This window comes from Leucoraja erinacea, chromosome 9 (genome assembly GCF_028641065.1).
Source record: "Leucoraja erinacea ecotype New England chromosome 9, Leri_hhj_1, whole genome shotgun sequence".
NCBI lineage: Eukaryota > Metazoa > Chordata > Chondrichthyes > Rajiformes > Rajidae > Leucoraja > Leucoraja erinaceus.
The window spans coordinates 16,061,669-16,082,919 of record NC_073385.1 but is presented as its reverse complement, the minus strand read 5'-3'; the positions used below and the strand labels follow the sequence as shown (position 1 = coordinate 16,082,919).

The 21,251-nt window shown below is 46.6% G+C and overlaps 1 protein-coding gene across 1 annotated transcript in view; it reads right to left on the bottom strand.

Annotated features, from left to right (window-relative positions):
• Window positions 1-20,477, bottom strand: part of tshr (thyroid stimulating hormone receptor) — a 47,695-nt gene extending 27,218 nt beyond the window's left edge. Inside the window, exon 1 of the mRNA XM_055641204.1 lies at window positions 19,379-20,477. Within this exon, the coding sequence (XP_055497179.1) occupies window positions 19,379-19,551 (173 nt within the window). The 5' untranslated portion in view covers window positions 19,552-20,477. The remainder of the gene's footprint in view (window positions 1-19,378) is intronic.
• Between the last annotated feature and the right edge of the window lie 774 nt (window positions 20,478-21,251).

Below are 21,251 nucleotides of genomic sequence, written 5' to 3'. Positions count from 1 at the left end.
GCACCTATTGTCTATGTTTCTATACTAAATTACAATAAAGTAAACTAAACTACACAAAACTAAACTACACTAAACTAAACCAACGCCTCATTGCATTATTACGCTCTTTGATACATATTCCTACAGCTGTTAATGTGAATACAAGTTCTAACTACGGGACATGGATTAGACAAATGCATTCTTTCTCTACAGATCACCCGTAATTATGACGCTTTGGATGTTGACCAGAGATCTAGGCTGCACTAAATTTTCCACTTTACCTCACTTTTTAGTTATCTCATGACACTCAAGTTTTGTATTATTTCTTGCAGCATAAAAATCAAATAGACATTTGGACCTAAACCAACAAAGTTGAAATTGCAGAGAAAATACTTAAGCAGAAGGAGGCAGAGGAGAAGTTGGAGCTGTGAATGCAGAATGAACAAGACAAAAGGGCGGCACAGTAGCGCAGTGGTGGAGCTGCAACCTCACAGCGCCAGAGACCCGGGTTCGATCCTGATTGCGGGTGCAGCCTGTACAGTGTTTGTACGTTCTCTGCTTGACATGTGTTGGGTTTTCTCCGGCAGCTCCGGTTTCCTCCCACACTGCAAAGACGTACAGGATTGTAGGTTAATTGGCTTTGGTAAAATTGTAAATTGGTGTGTAGGAAAGCGCTAGTGCACGGGGTGATTGCAGGTTGGTGTGGACTTGGTGGGCTGAAGGGCATGGTTACACGCTGTATTTCTAAAGTCTAAAACAAAGGGCTACAACCACTTGCATTTTCAGGATACCACTGTAGTTCCAGTAATGCCCCCGTCCCACTTAGGCGATTTTTCAGGCGACTACAGGCGGCTAGGCTATCGCCACATGGTCGCTGGGGTATCGCCTGTATGATCGTAAGTAGTCTCCTCAGTCGCCCAAATAATCGTAGCTTTTTTAAGGTCGCTGCTGGATTTTGAAAAGTTCAAAACTTTTTGGGGACAGTGGGTTTGACGCCAATGAGCGCAGCTTGACTTCTCCTGACGTGGGTGCTGTCGTAGGTTGTCACCAGGATGAGGTAGGTTGTCGCCGGCTGACTTCGGTGAATTCCATTGGTGAACACCTACGTCAACCAGTGACAGGTACCGGCGACTGAATTGTCTTACCTTGTCGTGTACGGCTTGTCGCGGGTGGACGTCGGTTGTTGTAGGTGGACGTCCTAATGGGTCAGTGGTTGTTGGTAGCTTGCTGAAGCTTGACGTCGACTAGGTGGTAGGTTGTTGTAGACATCGTCATAGACATTGTCATAGGGGGGGTCTAGTCGCCGGTTTTCGGCGACCTGCTACGACTATGACAGTCGCTGGCAGTCACCGAAAAAATCGCCTCAGTGGGACAGGCCCTTAACTTACAGGGAAATGCACGAGTGAAGGGGTGAAGCTCAGGCCAGTGATTTAAAGGGGTGTCACAGTATCCAGTCAGAGGGCTCTATAGATGAGGGCTCTATAGACAGGCAACGTTTTGGGTCGGGACCCTATTCTTCAGCGTTGAGTTGTATAGATGTGTGTCTTGGAGGATACAAAGTATGAACGGCACTGCAACAGCATATATGGCCCAGTAGATTCACACCCATGTCAACACACAACCACTGCACAATGCTCTCCCATCCATCTGCAAGTCTCTTCCGTTCCTGCACTTGTGGCCAAAGATACTAGAGCAAGATAGAAACATAGACAATAGGTGCAGGAGTAGGCCATTCGGCCCTTCGAGCCTGCACCGCCATTCAATATGATCATGGCTGATCATCCAACTCAGTATCCTGTACCTGCCTTCTCTCCATACCTCCTGATCCCTTTAGCCACAAGGGCCACATCTAACTCCCTCTTAAATATAGCCAATGAACTGGCCTCAACTACCTTCTGTAGCAGAGAATTCCACAGGTTCACCACTCTCTGTGTGAAAAATGTTTTTCTCATCTCCGCCCTAAAAGACTTCCCCCTTATCCTTAAACTGTGACCCCTTGTTCTGGACTTCCCCAACATCGGGAACAATCTTCCTGCATCTATCCTGTCAAACCCCTTAAGAATTTTGTAAGTTTCTATAAGATCCCCCCCTCAATCTTCTAAATTCTAGCGAGTACAAGCCGAGTCTATCCAGTCTTTCTTCATATGAAAGTCCTGCCATCCCAGGAATCAGTCTGGTGAACCTTCTCTGTACTCCCTCTATGGCAAGAATGTCTTTCCTCAGATTAGGAGACCAAAACTGTATGCAATACTCCAGGTGTGGTCTCACCAAGACCCTGTACAACTGCAGTAGAACCTCCCTGCTCCTATACTCAAATCCTTTTGCTATGAATGCTAACATACCATTCGCCTTCTTCACTGCCTGCTGCACCTGCATGCCTACTTTTAATGACTGGTGTACCATGACACCCAGGTCTCGTTGCATCTCCCCCTTTCCTAATCGGCCACCATTCAGATAATAATCTACTTTCCTGTTTTTGCCACCAAAGTGGATAACCTCACATTTATCCACATTATACTGCATCTGCCATGCATTTGCCCACTCACCCAACCTATCCAAGTCACCTTGCAGCCTCCTAGCATCCTCCTCACAGCTAACACTGCCCCCCGGCTTCGTGTCATCCGCAAACTTGGAGTTGTTGCATTCAATCCCCTCGTCCAAATCATTAATATATATTGTAAATCGCTGGGGTCCCAGCACTGAGCCTTGTGGTACCCCACTAGTCACTGCCTGCCATTGTGAAAAGGACCCGTTCACTACTCTTTACCTAGACCTAGTCCTACCTAGACCTCTCCTGCAAAATCCAATGGACTTATGAGTAGTACGCAACGGAGCGTAACTTCCGCCATTTCAGTAAACCCAACCCGACTTCAGTTATGCCCCCCGCAGTGTAATCAGCGTTGCGGGGAAACATTTTTAAATGTATTTATTTATTTTATTTTTAAATGCAGTAAACCCTCATCAATTTCCCCCATCACGATCAGCACTGCCTGAAGTAAGTGTGTGTGTGTGTGTGTGGAAACCTGCGTGATTGTTACTCTGACTGGAAGCCAAATCTGACTGGACACACGCTAATACACACAAAATCAGCACATACCTTGTACAGGGAGGAACTGCAGATGCTGGTTTAAACCCAAGATCATAGAGTGGTCTATAAACCGAAGACAGACACAAAAGGCTGGAGCAAATCAGCGGATCAGGCAGCATCTCTGGAGAAAAGGAATTGGTGATATTTCGGGTCGACTGGTCTCCTTCAGACGGACAGTCAAGGGAAAGGGAAACGGGAGATATAGGCATATCTTCCATTACTCCGCTATAGCATCTTTGCTTGTGGCTCCCCATCTTCAGTCCTTCTAGGTCTTAACCAGAGGCTCCTCCCATCCTTCCACCAGGCCTTTCCAAGATCTTCATGAAGTTCCACCAGTTCCATCAAATGTATAGGAAGGAACTGCAGATGCTGGTTTACACTGAAGAGAGACACTAAATGCTGGAGTAACTCAGCGGGTCAGGCAGCATCTCTTAGGCTGTGGGCCGAGCATCAAAAATGGGTCTAGAAAACAACTTTCGTGACCCATGTCTCGGAACTACATGAAATTTTGCACAGATTTAGATAAAATATAATTGAGAAGGAAATCATAACTCGTCAGTTTGCCAAAGATTGCACTAATTAGAAAATGAGATCGAAAAAGTAAGCGCCATCTAGTGTCCAATGCCCATATTACACCATGGGGAGACTTTTTCCGTATTGCTGCCTCTTTAAACCATATATTATTATAATATATATTATTATAATAATATATGGTTTAAAGAGGCAGCAATACGGAAAAAGTTATAATAATATATATTATAATAATATATGGTTTAAAGAGGCAGCAATACGGAAAAAGTATATATATATATATATATCTGACTTGTGAATATGACTGTAATCATATATAATTAAATTATATAAAAATAATATAATGAATATAATTGTGAGGTTTTTTTTGAATGAGACTGCTGCCTAGGTCCTCTTGAACCAACCTAATTAATGGGTGAGGGCAGTTCCTATGGGTTCCCCCGTTTACTGAACCCCACGGACTGCCAGTGTGCAAAGTGGGGGTTCATAGAGGGACGGGGGCAGTGCCAGGCTGGGGGAAGACTAAGGCAGGAAAATGCCTGACCCTAACTCGTCCCGCTTTCAGAGCTGCACACGCCTGGAGCTGGAGCCGCTTTGGGACCGGCTGCGGGCTCCGTACGTGTGGCCCCGCAGCGCATCCACCTCGGCCAGCATGCCTTTCAGGATCATCGTGGTGATGATGGTGGGGATCAGCACTGCCCTGCATGCCGCCCGGGCCGCCTTCAGCACCCACCAGCGATCCACGCACATTAACACCATCCTACACACACACGGGACAATTTACACATATCGATCCAATTAACCTACAAACCTGCACGTCTTTGGAGGGTGGGAGGAAACGTAAGCACCCGGTCGCAGGGATAACGCACATACTCCGTGCAGACAGCGCCCGTGGTCAGGATCGAACCCGGGTCGCTGGCGCAGCAACTCTACCGCTGCATCACCGTTCTCTTCAGACTGAGAGTCAGGGGAGAGAGAAACGAGAGAGCCCCATAGAACAAATGAATGAAAAGAACAAATCAAAGACAACAACAGTGATCAAGGAAAGTTAGAGCCCACAATAGTCCATTGTTGGCTGTGGAGAAGGTGATAACGAGTGATACAAGCAGTGAAATTCAGCAGAACGACAATGAAACTGACCTCCATAACATTTACTCCCACCTCTCCACACTCAACCTCTCTCACACTAGAGAAAACAACCCCAGCCTCTGCAATCGCTGCTCATAACTCAACCTCTCAAGCCCCGGCAACAGAAAAGTCTGAGGAAGGTTGCCGACCCGAAACGTCACCTATTCCTCTTTTTCCATAGATGCTGCCTGACCCGCTGAGTTACTCCACCATTTTGTGTCTAAGTCCCGGCAAAGTCCATGTGTATCTTTCCTGCACTGTCTCTGGCTTAATCACACCCTTCCTGTACCGAGGCTATCAGAAAGATCGAAAGATTATCTCACATCCATAGGCGCTGTTTCGAGGTTTCCCCACAGACTGAAACATCGCTTGTCATAATCTTTCCGTCAGTCCTGATTTTTCTGGCCAAGTGTCCCAGAAAAACATTCAATTTTCCCTAATTTGCAATCTCCCTGTCCTGGCATCATGCTTATGAATCTTTATTTACTACTTTTCCAATGTCTCTTTGCATAATATACGGACCAACTTTGTGCAAAGTTCCCACAGATGAATTCAGTTCCAAAGATAGACACAAACTGCTGGAGTAACTCAGCAGGACGGGCTGAATCCCGACCTGGGTCGAGACCCTTCTTTATACTCTACCCGAAACATTTCTTCTATACAGAGATGTTGCCTGACCCGCTGAGTTACTCCAGCATTTTGTGTCTATCTTTGGTAAAACCTGCATCTGCGGCTCCTTCCTACACATTAATTTAGTTCCGTTCAGTTCAGTTTTCAGTTTAGTTTATTGACACGTGTACTGAGGTACAGTGAAAAGCATTTGTTGCATGCTGACCAGTAAGCGGAGAGACAATACATGATTACAATCGAGCCATTCATAGTGTAGATACATGATAAGGGAATAATGTTTAGTGTAAGGTAGAGCCAGTAAAGTCAAATCAAACATAGCCGAGGTCTCCAATGAGGTAGATATATCAGGACTGCTGTCTGGTTCCGACCGCAGGGCCTGTGGACTTTAACACCGTGAAGCCGTGGTCTCCGGGAAGAAACGGCCGACTTGGGAGCTCCATGCATTCCGGAGTGTCCCGATCTGTCCCGACGCCGGAGTTTCGACCATCCCGACGAGAGGGCTTCAACAGTGGACCGTCGGCACCCGTTCAAAGGTCCTGACTACCACGGGTGAACAAAGGAGGAAAATGACTGAACTTTGTTGCCTTCCATCACAGTGAGGAATGTTTAAGAAGGAACTGCAGATGCTGGAAAATCGAAGGTCGACAAAAGTGCTGGAGAAACTCAGCGGGTGCAGCAGCATTTATGGAGCGAAGGAAATAGGCAACGTTTCGAGCCGAAACCCTTCTTCAGTCTGAAACGTTGCCTATTTCCTTCGTTCCATAGATGCTGCTGCACCCGCTGAGCTTCTCCAGCACTTTTGTCTACAGTGAGGAATGTTGATTCCACTGTGGTGGATGTTTATGTTAAACTTTATTTTATGTGCTGTGTGCATTTTTGCTTTTTACTTAGTATGGCTGTATGGTAACTCAAATTTCACCGAACCTTAATTGGTACATATGACAATTAAATTGAATCTTCGATCTTCATTTTCTTCTGGAGTCCACATCACAAGATTAGATATTGTTCAGCCAGAGCTGAGCGCACTTCTCGGCATCTTCATTGTAGGCGGCGAGATCGTCTGCTGTGCATTGGTTTCCCAGTCGAGGGCATTTCAGCAGCTGTTTGGGGTGGGAGATTGCAACCTTCACGTGGTCTGCTCTTTTTCAACGAATGCAATCAACCAGGCGTGCACAATCAAATAAGATCAATAATAGAACAACTTGTCCTACAACTTTAGGCTGTGCATGCTATGAGCAAGAAGAGGAAGAAGCAGCTGTTCCATTGTTTGTGCTTCAGTACCACATTCGCAGGTGACATCGCTGGAGTGATATCCCCACTTGTTTAGAGACACCCTGGCTCTGCCAACACCAGTTCTCAATCGATTGAGGCATTTCCAACTTGCGTCTGCATCAGGAGGGAGTTGCTCACTTGCCGTTTGCCCCATGGTAGTTGAAGGAGGTAGAGTGGATATTCATTCTTCCCATATGGAGACTTGTGCTTCACTTGTTGTAATGCCAGCCTCAATAGGAGTCACACAGTTAAGAAAACTTTTCCTCGACTTTAGGCGGCTCAGAATATTGGATGCGGTTCATGTGTTATCTGCCACTGGCGCTCCTTCATGCTGGCTCCTGCTCTTCTGATGTCTTGCGGGGCTGTGCCTGTTAGGAGGTAGGGGCTGTCAGTACCTGTTGGATTGAGACAACCTGTGACAAGTCTTCAGGAAGCATTGAGGGCTGGGTCCAGCTTCTTGGCATGGGTGGATCTTTCCCGTACTGGGCATGCATAGAAAATAGGTGCAGGAGAAGGCCATTCGGCCCTTCACACCATCATCATCATTGATAACATTAGCGACGCAGTGGCGCTGGTTTCCAACGGGAACGGTGATGGACGCACCACACATATCTGTCCTCCAGTTCCTGCGGACGTCCGCTGCTGGAAGTATAGAATTTTGGTGTGTGTGCTTTATCATCATTCCTTGCAGTGATATGTACGACAGTGATCGCAACGTCTACTGAAGTGTGGATGGCCGTTGGCTCGCTAGAAGCTCATCCATCCTTTGTCAGGTCTTGTTTTTGGTCCTGCTGGGGGTCCACAGCCCCCTCTTCACCTGACAAACCAGGTGGGGGAGAAGGTTTAGTCGCCGACTATACAACCATGGAGCAGGTGGCACGGGATTACATGGTACCCGTGGAGGGGGGAACTCCACATTCACTGTGATCATGGCTGATCATCCACAATCAGTACCCTGTTCCTGCCTTCTCCCCATATCCCTTGATTCCGCTCTATCTAACTCTTTTTTGAATGCATCCAGTGAATTGGCCTCCACTGCCTTTTGAGGCAGAGAATTCCACAAATTCACAACTCTCTGCGTGAAAAAGTGTCTCCTCATCTCAGTTCTCATCTTAAACTGTGGCCCCTGGTTCTTGACTCCCCCAACATCGGGAACATGTTTCCTGCCTCTAGCGGGTCCAATCCCTTAATAATTTATGTGCTATAAGATGCCATCTCATCCTTCTAAATTCCCGTGAATACAAGCCCAGTCATTCCATTCTTTCATCATGTGACAGTCCCGCCATCCTGGGAAATAACCTCCTGAACCTACGCTGCACTCCCTCAATAGCAAGAATGGCCTTCCTCAAATTAGGAGGCTAGCAGTAGAATAGCAGAGGGCTAAGGCAGTGGAACGTAGGGTCTGTGGGCTAGCACCCCATCTTGTGTTAGTGAGCTTACTGACAACATTGTTGCGTGCGCTCACTTTCGCCTTTGTCTTCTCAATACGGGTCTTGAAGGTAAGACATCGGTCAAGGGTTACACCAAGGTAAACCGGATGCTCACAGTACTCCAATGTTGTTCCAGGCCAGTTCACCTGAAGTTGTCTCTTGGCTTCTCGGTTTCTCAAGAGGAAGGCACACACCTGTGTGTTAGCTGGGTTTGCACTGAAGTGGTTCTCCTCATAATGTGATTTTAGTTGATTGAGAGCATTGGTCAGCCTTTCCTCTGCGACTGAAAAATCGGTATCTTGGGCAGCAATATCCAGGTCATCAGCATACGCAAAGTGCCGAGTTCCATCACTCTTGGTTGGTCATTGGTGTAGATGTTGAAGAGTAAGTAAGTAAGTAAGTAAGTTTCACAAAAATGCTGGAGAAAGTCAGCGGGTGGAGCAGCATCTATGGAGCGAAGGAAATAGGCAACGTTTCGGCCCGTTGCCTATTTCCTTCGCTCCACAGATGCTGCTGCACCCGCTGAGTTTCTCCAGCATTTTTGTTTACCTTCGATTTTCCAGCATCTGCAGTTCCTTCTTAAACACAAGTAAGTAAGTTTATTGGCCAAGTATTCACATACAAGGAATTTGCCTTGGTGCTCCACCCACAAGTAACAACATGACATACAGTGACAGTTACGAATGACTCAGAAAACACTAAACATTAATAATAATAATAATACATTAATGATAAAACACCATTGATCAAGCATGTGAACCAACAAAATACCAGATCAAAGGGAGGCTACAATTTTTTGGCTGTTGAGTAGAGCAACTACTCGTGGATAAAAACTGTTTTTATGTCTGGCTGTGGCAGCTTTGACAGTCTGGAGTCACCTTCCAGAGGGAAGTGATTCAAAGAGTTTGTGGCCAGGGTGAGAGGGGTCAGAGATAATCTTGCCCGGTCGCTTCTTGGCCCTTGCAGTGTACAGCTGATAACCTTCTCTGCTGATCGGACGATTCGCTGCAGCCTCCGGATGTCGTGCTTGGTGGCTGAGCCAAACCAGACCATGATGGAGAAGGTGAGGACAGACTTTACGATTGCTGTGTAGAATTGGACCATCATTGCCTGTGGCAGATTGTGCTTCCTCAGCTGCCGCAGGAAGTACATCCTCTGTTGGGCCTTTTTGACTGTGGAGTCGATGGTAACCCCCCCCACTTAAGGTCCTTGGTGATGATGGTTCCCAGGAACTTAAAAGACTCCACAGATGTGACTGGTGTTGTTGATGGTGAGTGGGGTGAGGGGAGGAGAGCTCTCCTAAAGTCTACAATAAATTCCACTGTCTAAAGAGCATTGAGCTCTAGGTTGTTGCAATGGCACCAGGATGCCAGCTGGGACACTTCCTGTCTGTAGGCAGATTCCTCCCCATCCTGGATCAGTCCAATCAGGGTTGTGTCATCTGCAAACTTGAGAAGCTTGACAGAGGTGTCTGTGGAGGTGCAGTCGTTGGTGTAGAGGGGAGAGTACGCAGCCTTGTGGTGCTCCTATGCTGAGCGTTTGCTCTTCTGAGATGTGCTTTCCCCTCCTCACATGCTGCTTACTGTCAGTCAGGAAGCTGGTGATCCACCGACAGAGGGGTTCAGGCACAGTCAACTCGGAAAGTTTGGAGTGTAGTAGCTCTGGCACAATGGTGTTGAATGCAGAGCTAAAATCAACAAACAGGATCCTCGCATTGGTCCCCTGGTGGTCCAGGTGCTGTAGGATGAAGTGCAGGCCCAGGTTGACTGCATCATCCACAGATCTATTGGCCCGATCTGCAAACTGCAGGGGGTCCAGCAGGGAGTTTGTGATATTTTTCAGCTTGGCCAGCACAAGCCTTTCGAGTGTCTTCATGACTAGAGAGGTCAGTGCGACAGGTCTGGTAATCCTTGCCTTTTTGGGTACAGGGACAAAAGTGGAGACTTTGAAGCAGGCAGGGACAGTACATGTTGGCAGGGACTGGTTAAAAATGTCTGTATATACCCAGTTGTTTGGCACAGAGCTTAAGATTAGAGGGGGAAACATTGTCAGGTCCGGGAGATTTCCGGTTCTTTTGTCCTCTGAAAAGCCTCTCCACCTCCTCTATTTTTATTGTTGATGATGAAGAAGTGATGTGCAAGCACGCTCCCTTGAGGGAGACCATTCTTCAGCCTGCGCTATCTGCTGTGTTTGCCACCCAACTCCACAAAGAACATCCTGTTCCTCGGCAAATTTTCAATCAGCTTTGAGAGCTGAATGTCCTTCGTCAAATCCAAGATCTTGCTGAGCAGACATCTGTGGTTGACTGTGTCGCATGCTGCAGATAGGTCAACACAGACTACGCCTGTCACCATCCCTTCCTCAAATCCATCTTCGATGTGTTGTGTGGTTGCATCGTTGCTTGGTACGGCAACTTGAGCATCCAGGAGCGGAAAAGGCTGCAAAAAGTTGTAATCACTGCCCAGTCCATCATCGGCTCTGACCTCGAGGGGATCTATTGCAGTCGCTGCCTCAAAAAGGCTGCCAACATCATCAAGGACCCACATCATCCTGGCCACACACTCATCTCTCAGCTGCCATCAGGTAGATGGTACAGGAGCCTGAAATCTGCAACATGCAGGTTCAGGAGCAGCTTCTTCCCCACAGCCATCAGACTATTAAACACAACTTGAAACAAACTCTGAACTATAACAGCCTATTGCATTTTATCAGTTTATTTATGTGTATATATATATATATATATATTCTATGGTATATGGACACACTGATCTGTTCTGTATTTATGCCTATAATATTCTGTTGTGCTGCAGCAAGCAAGAATTTCATTGTCCTATCTGGGACACATGACAATAAACTCTCTTGACTTGACTTGAGGTTGAGAACTTGGCTTGTTGTTGGGGCGGAAGCCTGCTTGCTCGGGGATGAGGCGTTCATCTGCTGTTGGAGCTATTCTGTTTAGTATCAGGTGTACAAACAGCTTGTAGGTGTGACTAAGAAGTGTGATCAGCCTGTAGCTCTAGCTCTTTGGGGTTGATGGATCTTTCCCTGGTTTTAACAGTGCTATCACGTGCTTTCTTCCAGATCTTGGGCAGCTTTTTGGTTACTAGGCAGTGATTGTATAGTTGTATTAACCACTTCCTTGCATCAAGTCCGAAGTATTTGATCGGCTCAGTTGCGATGATATCCAAGCCACTGGCCTTTTCTGGTTTAAGTGGGAGGAGATATAATTGTTAGTTGTCATCGAGCCACCAGGAAATTAAATCCCCCCCCATGGTTTAAAAGCAATTTCCACCCATGAGCCCATTAAAGATTCACCATTCAACCATTGAGAAAAGGTTCATAAGGTTTAGAGGGATATGGGGCAAACGCAGGCAGGAGGGCCTAGCGTAGATGGGGAATCTTGGACAGCATTGACGGGTTGGGCTGAAGGGTCTGTTTCCATGCTGTATGACACTCTGATTAATTTAGTGTTGATCAGAACCATGTTCCACAGAGTTATAGAGAGAGACAGCATGGAAACAGGCCCTTCGGCCTAACTGGCAGGGTGTCGCAACAGTAGAGTTGCTGCCTCACAGTGCTAGAGACCCGGGTTCGATCCTGACTACGGGTACTGTCTGTAAGGAGTTTGTACATTCACCCCGTGGCCTGCGTGTGTTTTCTCCGGGAGCTCTGGTTTCCTCCCAGACTCCAAAGACGTACAGGTTTGCAGGCTAAATGGTTTGGTGTAATTGCAAATTGTCCCCAGTGTGTGTGTAGGATAGTGTTAGTGTGCGGGGATCGCAGGTCGGCGCAGACTCGGTGTGCCTGTTTCTGCGCTGTGTCTCTAATTAAATTAAACTGAACTAAAGTTCATGCGGGCCTTCAACCACCCATTTATACCATTCCCATTTCACTCTCCACACATTCTCATCGGCTCCAGCCCAGTTTCTACCACACGCCTACACAATGGGAAACAATTTACAGAGGTCAATTACAGAGGCTTGAAGGGCCTGGTTCCATACTGTATGACTCTGTACCCTCGAATAACTCTGTGATCTTTCTCTTTGGTTTCGGTATGGTCTATGCAGAGTAACACTTTCTACACAGTGGTACACTGCACTTACCCATGTTCATAAGATCCTCATAAGATTATAATTGATATGAGCAGAATTAGGCCATTCGGTCCATCGTCTACTCTGCCATTCAATCATTATTCTCCCCATAACCTCTGGCACCCATACTAATCAAAAATATATCTATCCCTGCCATAAATATATCCACTGACTTGGCCTCCAGAGCCTTCTGTGGCAAAGAATTCAACAGATTCACCACCCTCTGACTAAAGAGATTCCTCCTCATCTCCTTCCTAAAAGAACGTCCTTAAATTCTGAGGCTATGACCTCCAGTCCTAGACTCCCCCACTAGTGGAAGCATCCTCTCCACAACCACTCTATCCAAGCCTTTCACTATTCTGTACGTTTCAATGAGGCCCCCCCCCCCCCCCCCATTCTTCTACACTCCAGCGAGTACAGGCCCAATGCCGTCGTATATTAACCTACTCATTCCCGGGATCATTCTTGTAAACCTCCTCTGGACTCTCTTCACAGCCAGCACATCCTTCCTTCAGATATGGTGCCCAAAATTGCTCACAATATTCCAAATGCAGCTTGACCAACGCCTTTTTGAGCCTCAGCATTACATCCCTGTTTTTGTACTGTGTACAAGCCCTCTCGAAATAAATGTTAGCATTGCGTTTGCTTTCTTTACCACCGATTCGACTCGCAGATGTTTGGAAATCTTAGGAACAAGCTGGGGAAGCTGAGGCTTACTTGCTCCCAAGGGCACAGTGAACAATGCTGGAAGTTAAAGCTGATCTTACTAGAGCTGCTTATACAGCCATAAGCTTGCAGTTAAGAGGATAATAATTATTTCATCCTTTTTAATAACAGATTTGAAAGCTAGAGGTAGTAATATATCTTACAATTAACTTAACTTATAACTGTTCCAAAACATTAATCTGAAAACTGCGCATGGATTAGTTTCTGCTAAAAAGGCCTGTGTGAAGAAATCTTCAGGGAGTGAGAGCAATCCTCGTTCACGTCATTTGAGCTAAAATTTAATCCTATCCGCTAATCAGATTTACACTCCACGCTTGCATTGTGCAGTTCTTGCCACGGTAATTTTTTTTCTTTGAAAGTTACGGTAAGGAAACAGGCCCTTCAGCACATCAAGCCCACACCGACCATCGATCACCTATTCACACTCGTTCTACTGTACGTAATCCACTCCCTGCAGGCTACGGGCAATTTATAGAGACCGATGACCAAATTCTGCTCCGAATGTCTTGTGGTCTAATACCAGAGGTGTTCCCTCCTAATTTTTCCGGTTTGTTTGGAGATACAGCGCGGAAACAGGCCCTACTGCCAGCGATCCTCCCCGTGCACTAGTCCTATCCTACACAGTGGGGACAATTTACAATTTTAACCAAAGCTAAATTGCCTACAAAACTGCAGATCTTTGGAGTGTGGGAGGAAACCGGAGCACCCGGGGAAAACCCACGCAGGTCACGGGGAGAACTTACAAACTCCGTACAGACAGCACCCGTAGTCAAGATCGAACCTGGATCTCTGGCACTGTAAGGCAGCAACTCTACTGCTGCGCCACCCTTAGAAACAAAGAAACATAGAAAATAGGTACAGGAGTAGGCCATTCGGCCCTTCGAGCCTGCACCGCCATTCAATATGATCATGGCTGATCATGGCCTTAATGACCCTATTCTTTTTTTTAAAATTTTTGTGCCTGTAAAATATTTTACATTTTCAGTTTATGTTCCTTTTCTGCCTTTCTAATTTTCACTCACATTACTCCCAATTCCCTTATATTCTTTCTAATGTCCCCACAGCCTAGGTTGCCTTTTTCCTTGCCCTGGAAAATCCTCTTATGTTTTCACTCATACGTGGAGTCTCACAAGGGTTTCGTTTATTCTTTCCTGTGAGTGGATTATATTTTGATTGCCATTAAAAACTCGGTTACACTTCATTCGACACAGCATAACATTTTCAGTGCTTGATTTACAGAAAGAAGAGCTTACAAGTGGTTTGTTGATTCCATCTGATTTCTCTGGAGAGGCTTCTTAGGAAGGCAAACATACTCACTGATATCAACTTGTGAATTTCATTCAATTCGTAAGTTCTAGGAGCAGAATTTGGACATTTGGCCCCATCTATTCCGCCATTCAAACATGGCTGATCTATCTTTCCCTCTCAACCCCATTCTCCTACCTTCTCCCCGTAACCCCCGACACCCTTAATAATCATGAATCTTTCAATCTCCGCCTTAAAGAAATCCATTGACCTGGCCTCCCTAACCGTATGTGGCAATGACTTCCAGATTCACCACCCTCTGACTAAAGAAATTGCTCCTCATCTCCTTCCTAAAGGAACGTCCTTTAATTCTGAGGCTTTGGCATCTGGTCGTCGACTCTCCCACTAGACTGTAGGCAACATAATTTTGTTCAGACCAAAAGGTCTGAATGACAATAAAGGATCTGTCTGTCTGTCTGTCTATCTATCTGTCTGTCTATCTATCTGTCTGTCAATCTATCTATCTATATCTATCTATCTATCTATCCATCTATCCATCCATCCATCCATCCATCCATCCATCCATCCATCCATCATCTATCTATCTATCTATCTATCTATCTATCTATCTATCTATCTATCTATCTATCTATCTATCTATCTATCTATCTATCTATCTGTGTGTGTGTGGTTTACGGGTGTCAGATTTGGCCTTTGATTCCTTGGTCCGCCAAAACCACATGTAAAAACTCTGAGATTTTTTCCATTTCGCTAGACATTTCACTTTTACATTCGCAAATCCAATCCTCATTAAATTTTGTTGTTTTAATCTACACATTTTTAATAAAATCCTCCCCCCCCCACTCACTCATCTTGTCCGCCTCCTGCTGGCCAGTCACCATAACGGCTGCTGCCGCCTGGCTCTCCTACAAACACGCCAACATTTTTCTTATTTCGCTGGCGATTTTCGCTGCTGCCGCCTAGCTCTCCTCCACTTCCCCCCCTCCCCCCCCCCCCCCCCCCCCCCCCCGGCTCTCTCTCACGCTGGCTCAAGCCAAAGATCGGCTGTTCCCCCGCTGCTTTTCGCCGTCCTCGAGGAAAAAGCAGCCGGGGAACAGCCGATCTTTGGCTTGAGCCAGTGTTACAGAGCCAGTACATCAACGGCCTGTCAGCCCGCAGGCGCATTGAGGGTGTACGCAGCATCTCGATGGGCGTACGCAGCGTCTCGGCGGCGTATGCAGCATCTCGACGGCGTACGCAGCGTCTTGACGCCGTACGCCTGGCCCGCAGGCTCACTCACCATCACGCCCGCCTGCCCAGTCCACCCTCCCCCCCAACCCCCCCCCCCCCCTCCCCTCGCCGTACTCAGGGTCTGAAGCACGTTCGGGGACCAGACCCAACGAGTCTGCACTTGGCCTAGTATCTTTTAAATATTGTGATCGTACCTGCCTAAACTATCTCCTCTGGCAACTTGTCCCTTACACCCACCATCCTTTGTTCAAAAATGATGCCCCTCAGAATCCTATTAAATCTTTCTCCCCCTCACCTCAAACCAATGTCCTCTGGTTCTTGATTCCTCTACTCTGGGTAAAAGACTCTGTGCCTTTACCCTATCTATGGCCTTATACTTCTCTAAGATCACTCCTCATCCTCCTACGCCCCAAGGAATAAACTCCTAGCCTGCTCAACCTCTCCCTATAGCTCAAGCCCTTGAGTCCTAGAACCATCCTCGTAAGTCTTCCCAGTATCCTTTCCAGCTAAAAGCCCTGTCCCACGGTACGAGTTCATTCCAAGAGCTCTCCTGAATTTTAAAAAAATCGAACTCGTGGTAAGCACGGAGAATGAACGTAGTGGGTACGTCAGAGCTCGGGGACGTCTCTTAGTGCTAACGGCAGGTACTCGGGAAGACTCGCTAACGGCAGGTAAGCACGGGAAGACTTGTGAAGATTTTTCAACATGTTGAAAAATCTCCATGAGAACCCCGAGTACCGACGAGTGGCCATTACCGTAAATCTCCGAGTTCGAATTAGGCCAAACTCGGGAGAACTCTTGGAATGAACTCGTACCGTGGGACAGGGCTTTTAACACCATCTTTCCTATAACAGAGTGACCAAAATACGGCATTTGTATGGTATGGTTTGACTGGATAATACAATATCAAGTATTTTCATTGTATCTTTGTACGTGACATTAATATACCAATGTACTTCCATGTCTGCATGCACGTACAGGTACATACCAAACTTCACGTTTTAGAACATGCAAAAACAAAACCACTGATGTGTACAAATATACATATTCATAGTCAAAAACACACATATAGATACAGACATATGGATACATATGATTGGATATGTATGAGAATATACACACACAGATACAGACACCAACATACATCAATGTTTAGTTTAGTTTAGAGATATAGCGGGGAAACAGGACTTTCGGCCCACCGAGTCCTCGGCGACCAGTGACCCCTGCACACTGACGTTATCTTACACAGACTAGGGACAATTTTACATTAACCTGCAAACTTGTACGTCTTTGGGGTGTGGGAGGAAATCAAAGATCTTGGAGAAAAGCCATGCAGTCACAGGGAGAACATTCAAACTCTGTGCAGACAGCACCTGTAGTCGAGATCGAACCCGGGTCTCTGATGCTGTAAGGCAGCAACTCTACCACTGTGCTACCGTGCCCCCTCCCCCCCTCCCCCCCACTGCCCCTCCCCAATCTTTGCACATCCCCAATCCTTTCCACTCGTCGCTTTGATTTCATGTTTTGTGTATTTTGTGTATCTAGGATTTCCTAAATGTGCAGCAATAATTCATCAAGACCACCACCAACAGCACCTCCAAAACCTGGGGTGACCTCTATCACTAAGTGAGATGACCGAGAGCAGGGGCACGGGAACACCACCACATGCAGATTCCCCTCCAGGCAGCACATCCTGACTTGGAAAGATATTGCTGTGCCTTCCTCCTCTTGGACTCCCCCAGATGGCCTTCTACCCTCTTTAGACCTTTTCATTTCTAACTGCCGGCGTGACATCAACCGCCTTAACTTTTTGTAAAAGGAAGGGTCTCAACCCCAAAACAACACCTGTCCCTTTTCTCTGGAGTTGCTGCCTGACCCGCTGAGTTACTCTAGCATTTTGTGTGTCTTTCTTTGCTGCTCTTTTGTTGTAGCCAGGTCCACGAATTCTGTAATTCCCTATCCAACAACACTGTAGGAGCACCATTCGGATTGTAGCCCTTGCCATCCCAATCCCCCCTCCCCATTCCCATCCCTTCCCTAGGGCTGTTATGGACGGGCTGTAAATCTTTATCCAGAGATGGCAAATCAAAAGCAGACATGCACATTCAGAGCACCACAAAGACAGTGACCCACTGCAGTCAACGTGATGAACTGTTATGAATAAACCTCAATTTTGCCTGCCATCTACCAAATTGGAGACCCTCGGACTTTCATTAATCGGACTTTATCTTGCACTGAACATTATTTCCTTTATAGACGCAAAATGCTGGAGTAACTTAGCCGGTCAGGCAGCATCTCTGGAGAAAAGGAATAGATAACGTTTCGGGTCGATGCCCTTCTTCAGACCTGAAACGTCATCCATTCCTTTTCTCCAGAGATGCTGCCTGACGCGCTGAGTTACTCCAGCATTTTGTGTTAATCTTCGGTGTAGACCAGCATATGCAGTTCCTTCCTACACATTTATCCTGTATCTGTACACTGTGGATGGTTTGATTGTAATCATTTAGTTTAGTTTAGTTTAAAGATACAGCGCGAAAACAGGCCGTTCGGCCCACCGAGTCCGCGCCGACCAGCGATCCCCGCACATTAACACTATCCTACACACACTAGGGACAATTTACACTTATACCAAGCCAATTAACCTACAAACCTGTAGGTCTTTGGAGTAAGGGAGGAAACCAAAGATCTTGGAGAAAACCCACACGGTCACGAGGAGAACGTATAAACCGTAGTCGGGATTGAACCGGCTGTTCAAGCGCTGCAAGGCAGCAACTCTACCGCTGCGCCACCGTACCGCCCATGTATAGTCTTTCCGCTGACTGGATAGCACGCAACAAAAAAGCTTTTCACTGTACCTTGTTACACATGACAATAAGCTAAACTAATTCATAAGGAGCCCAGGGTATAGTACCAGCCCATTATAAGGGAGCTGTGCTCGCTGGCGTTAAAATAGGCATTTACAAAACATTCAAGTGTCCCAACAGACCCCCGACAGATCCTAGCCATTATGTGTCTGGCTATTGTAGACCAGAAATACACACAAAGTTCTCATACACATCAGTCTGAAGAAGGGTCTCGTCCCGGAAACATCACCTATTCCTTCGCTCCATAGATGCTGCCTCACCCGCTGAGTTTCTCCAGCATTTTTGTCTGCCCACAAAATACTGGAGTACCTCAGCGGGTCAGGCAGCATCTCCGGAGAAAAAAGGATGGGTGACCTTTCGGGTCGGGACCCGCGATCAGAAGTTTTGTGGGGATCTAATAATATTATTGCATTGCAACATTTTAGCAATACAAAACCCATTGCACACAGGCTGAGAGATGGGGTTGCACTTTGCTTATATTTATTCATACAATCCACTAGTCACAAACACAATTGAAGTTAAACAACTGCAGCTCTGACTTGTGAATGGAGCTTTCTTTTGATTATTAAAGTTGGTAGATTATTAAAGGACATCCTCTTGAGTTACAACCATTCCGAAGATAGACACAAAATGCTGGAGTAACTCAGTGGGACAGGCAGTATCTCTGGAGAGAAGGAATGGGGGATGTTTCGGGTCGAGACCCTTCTTCAGACTGAGTCAGGGGAGAGGAAAACCCAGAGACATGGAAGGGTGAGGTGTGACATGAGACATCAAAGTGGACGAAGTTCAAGTCAAGAGAGTTTATTGTCATGTGTCCCAGATAGGACAATGAAATTCTTGCTTTGCTTCAGCACAACAGAATATAGTAGGCATGAATACAGGTTGCAAGATGCAATTTGTACCCAATCCGATTAATTTACAAATTTGAAGTCTGAAGAAGGGTCTCGAGTCAGGGGAGAGGATGAGGAAAGGGAAGGTGTCAAAACGAGACATCAAAAGAAAAGGGGATCAAGGAAAATGTAGAATAGGACATATGGAAATATAGAACCACGCCATGCTGGTTTTAATGGGAAGTGAATCATGTTGACCCCCCCACCACAAGCCCCCGGTGGGGAGAGTGCACTAAGGGGTTGAGCTACTCACATGTTTTCCGTGCTTGGGGGAAAGGTCGGGATGCGATCGATGGCTTTGCAGGTGATCTGAAGTAAGTTCCACTCTGAGCACTCGCAGGCGCTGGGGCACTGACCCGCTCCAGCCCGGCTCAATCCCAGGGCGAGCCTTGTCAGACTCAACGCTTGCAAGGTGAGCAGAAGCATCCTGCGACTTAATCATTCAAGGGACCTTGCAATTGTTTTTCTTGGGGATCTGTTTTCGAGCTGCAGCCGCCAGGAGCCCTGGCGCAAAAGGTTTGCAAAAGCCCTTCATTGCCAACGCCGGGCTGTTTTGCAGGCTGATTGGCAAATAGCCTCCACCTCTGCCGAAGGAAGGAACTGCAGATGCTGGTTTACACCGAAGACATGAACGCAAAGTTGCTGGAGCAGCTCAGCGGGACAGGCAGCATCTCTGGTGAGAAGGAATGTGTGACGTTTCGGGTGGAGACCCTACTTCAGATTCCACCTTGTCCATTCACATTGTTGCAACTAGGATCCATACATCCCTCTCACGCTGCTGATCACACGCCAATTTAAAAAAATGCAATAAAAAAAATCTTTCCATCCTTTAATATCTTTCCATCCACCCTCCCGTGGAACTGTAGAGCCGTATCTGCAATACTGCCAAGCTAGGCTGCAGGCTGAGCTACTATCTACCACATCGGGGACCCTTTGATCAGACTATTTTTGATCGGACTTTACTGGCTTTATCTTTGCACTGAACGTTATTCCCTTATCACGCAGCTGTACAGTGTGTATGGCTCGATTGTAATCATGTATTTTGGCTGCTTAGCAGGCAACACAAGCTTTTCACTGTACCCCGGCACACGTGACAATAAATTAAACTAAAAACTAAACCATTTCCACGTTGACCGTCAATTACCATCATAGAGCTGGCTGGGAACAGGCCCTTCGGCCCAACTTGCCAACGCCGACCAACATGCACCATCTACACTAGTCCCACTTAGTCTGAAGAAGGGTCTTGACCCAAGACATCACCCATACCTTCTCTTCAGAGATGCTGCCTGTCCCGCTGAGTTATTCCAGCATTTTGTGTCTGTCTTTATAGTGGTTGTACCCATTCTCCTGCTCTCTACCAAAGATCGTAGAGGGACAAGATAGACCACTCCTCGAAAAACGCGTAGTATGACGTGTGTGACCGTCGACGCCATATTGTTAAGCATTTATTGGGCTGTAATGGCGTCCTCAGCTAAATCTACATCTCACTGCTCCGCTATCAAGTATTCTAATCGTAAATCTAAACGACCCAACCTGTCATTCTTTAGGTTCCCCAATAAAAAAGAAAGGTGAGAAAATATTTTTATTATTTTCAGTCGATATTCTGTCGTGAAAATGTTATTTTCTGTTCTCCCATCAACGGCCATTGGGAAACATTAGTCGGTACATTGTCGGTACATTAGAAAGTTCTTAGACTTATTTTTAATAGTTCTTTACTCACCACAATAATAAAGACAATTTTAACACTTCTGTACGTTTTTGGTTTTGTTTTGTAAGGGATTAGTCTGCACAATATGGCCCGCGGACACATCAGGTCCAGTGACCAGGAGATTTTTCGAGTCCGAGAATGGGCGGCTGTTACCCATTATATTCCTCGAACATAGGGACATAGCAAACAACACTCACATACATACAAGACATCACAAGCCCGCCGTGAAGAAGGGTGCAATCAAATATTATATAACTCTGCTCTATCATCTTTGGGTGCAATGGTGGGTCGGGGGGTTCGGTGGCGGCGGCCGCAATCAAAGATACTAGTGGAGCTCTGCTCTATAATCTTTGGTCGGAATGGGACGGCTGCGCGTTATAATGTGCTATCGTTCCACTCTCCCTCTCCCCCTTCTCCC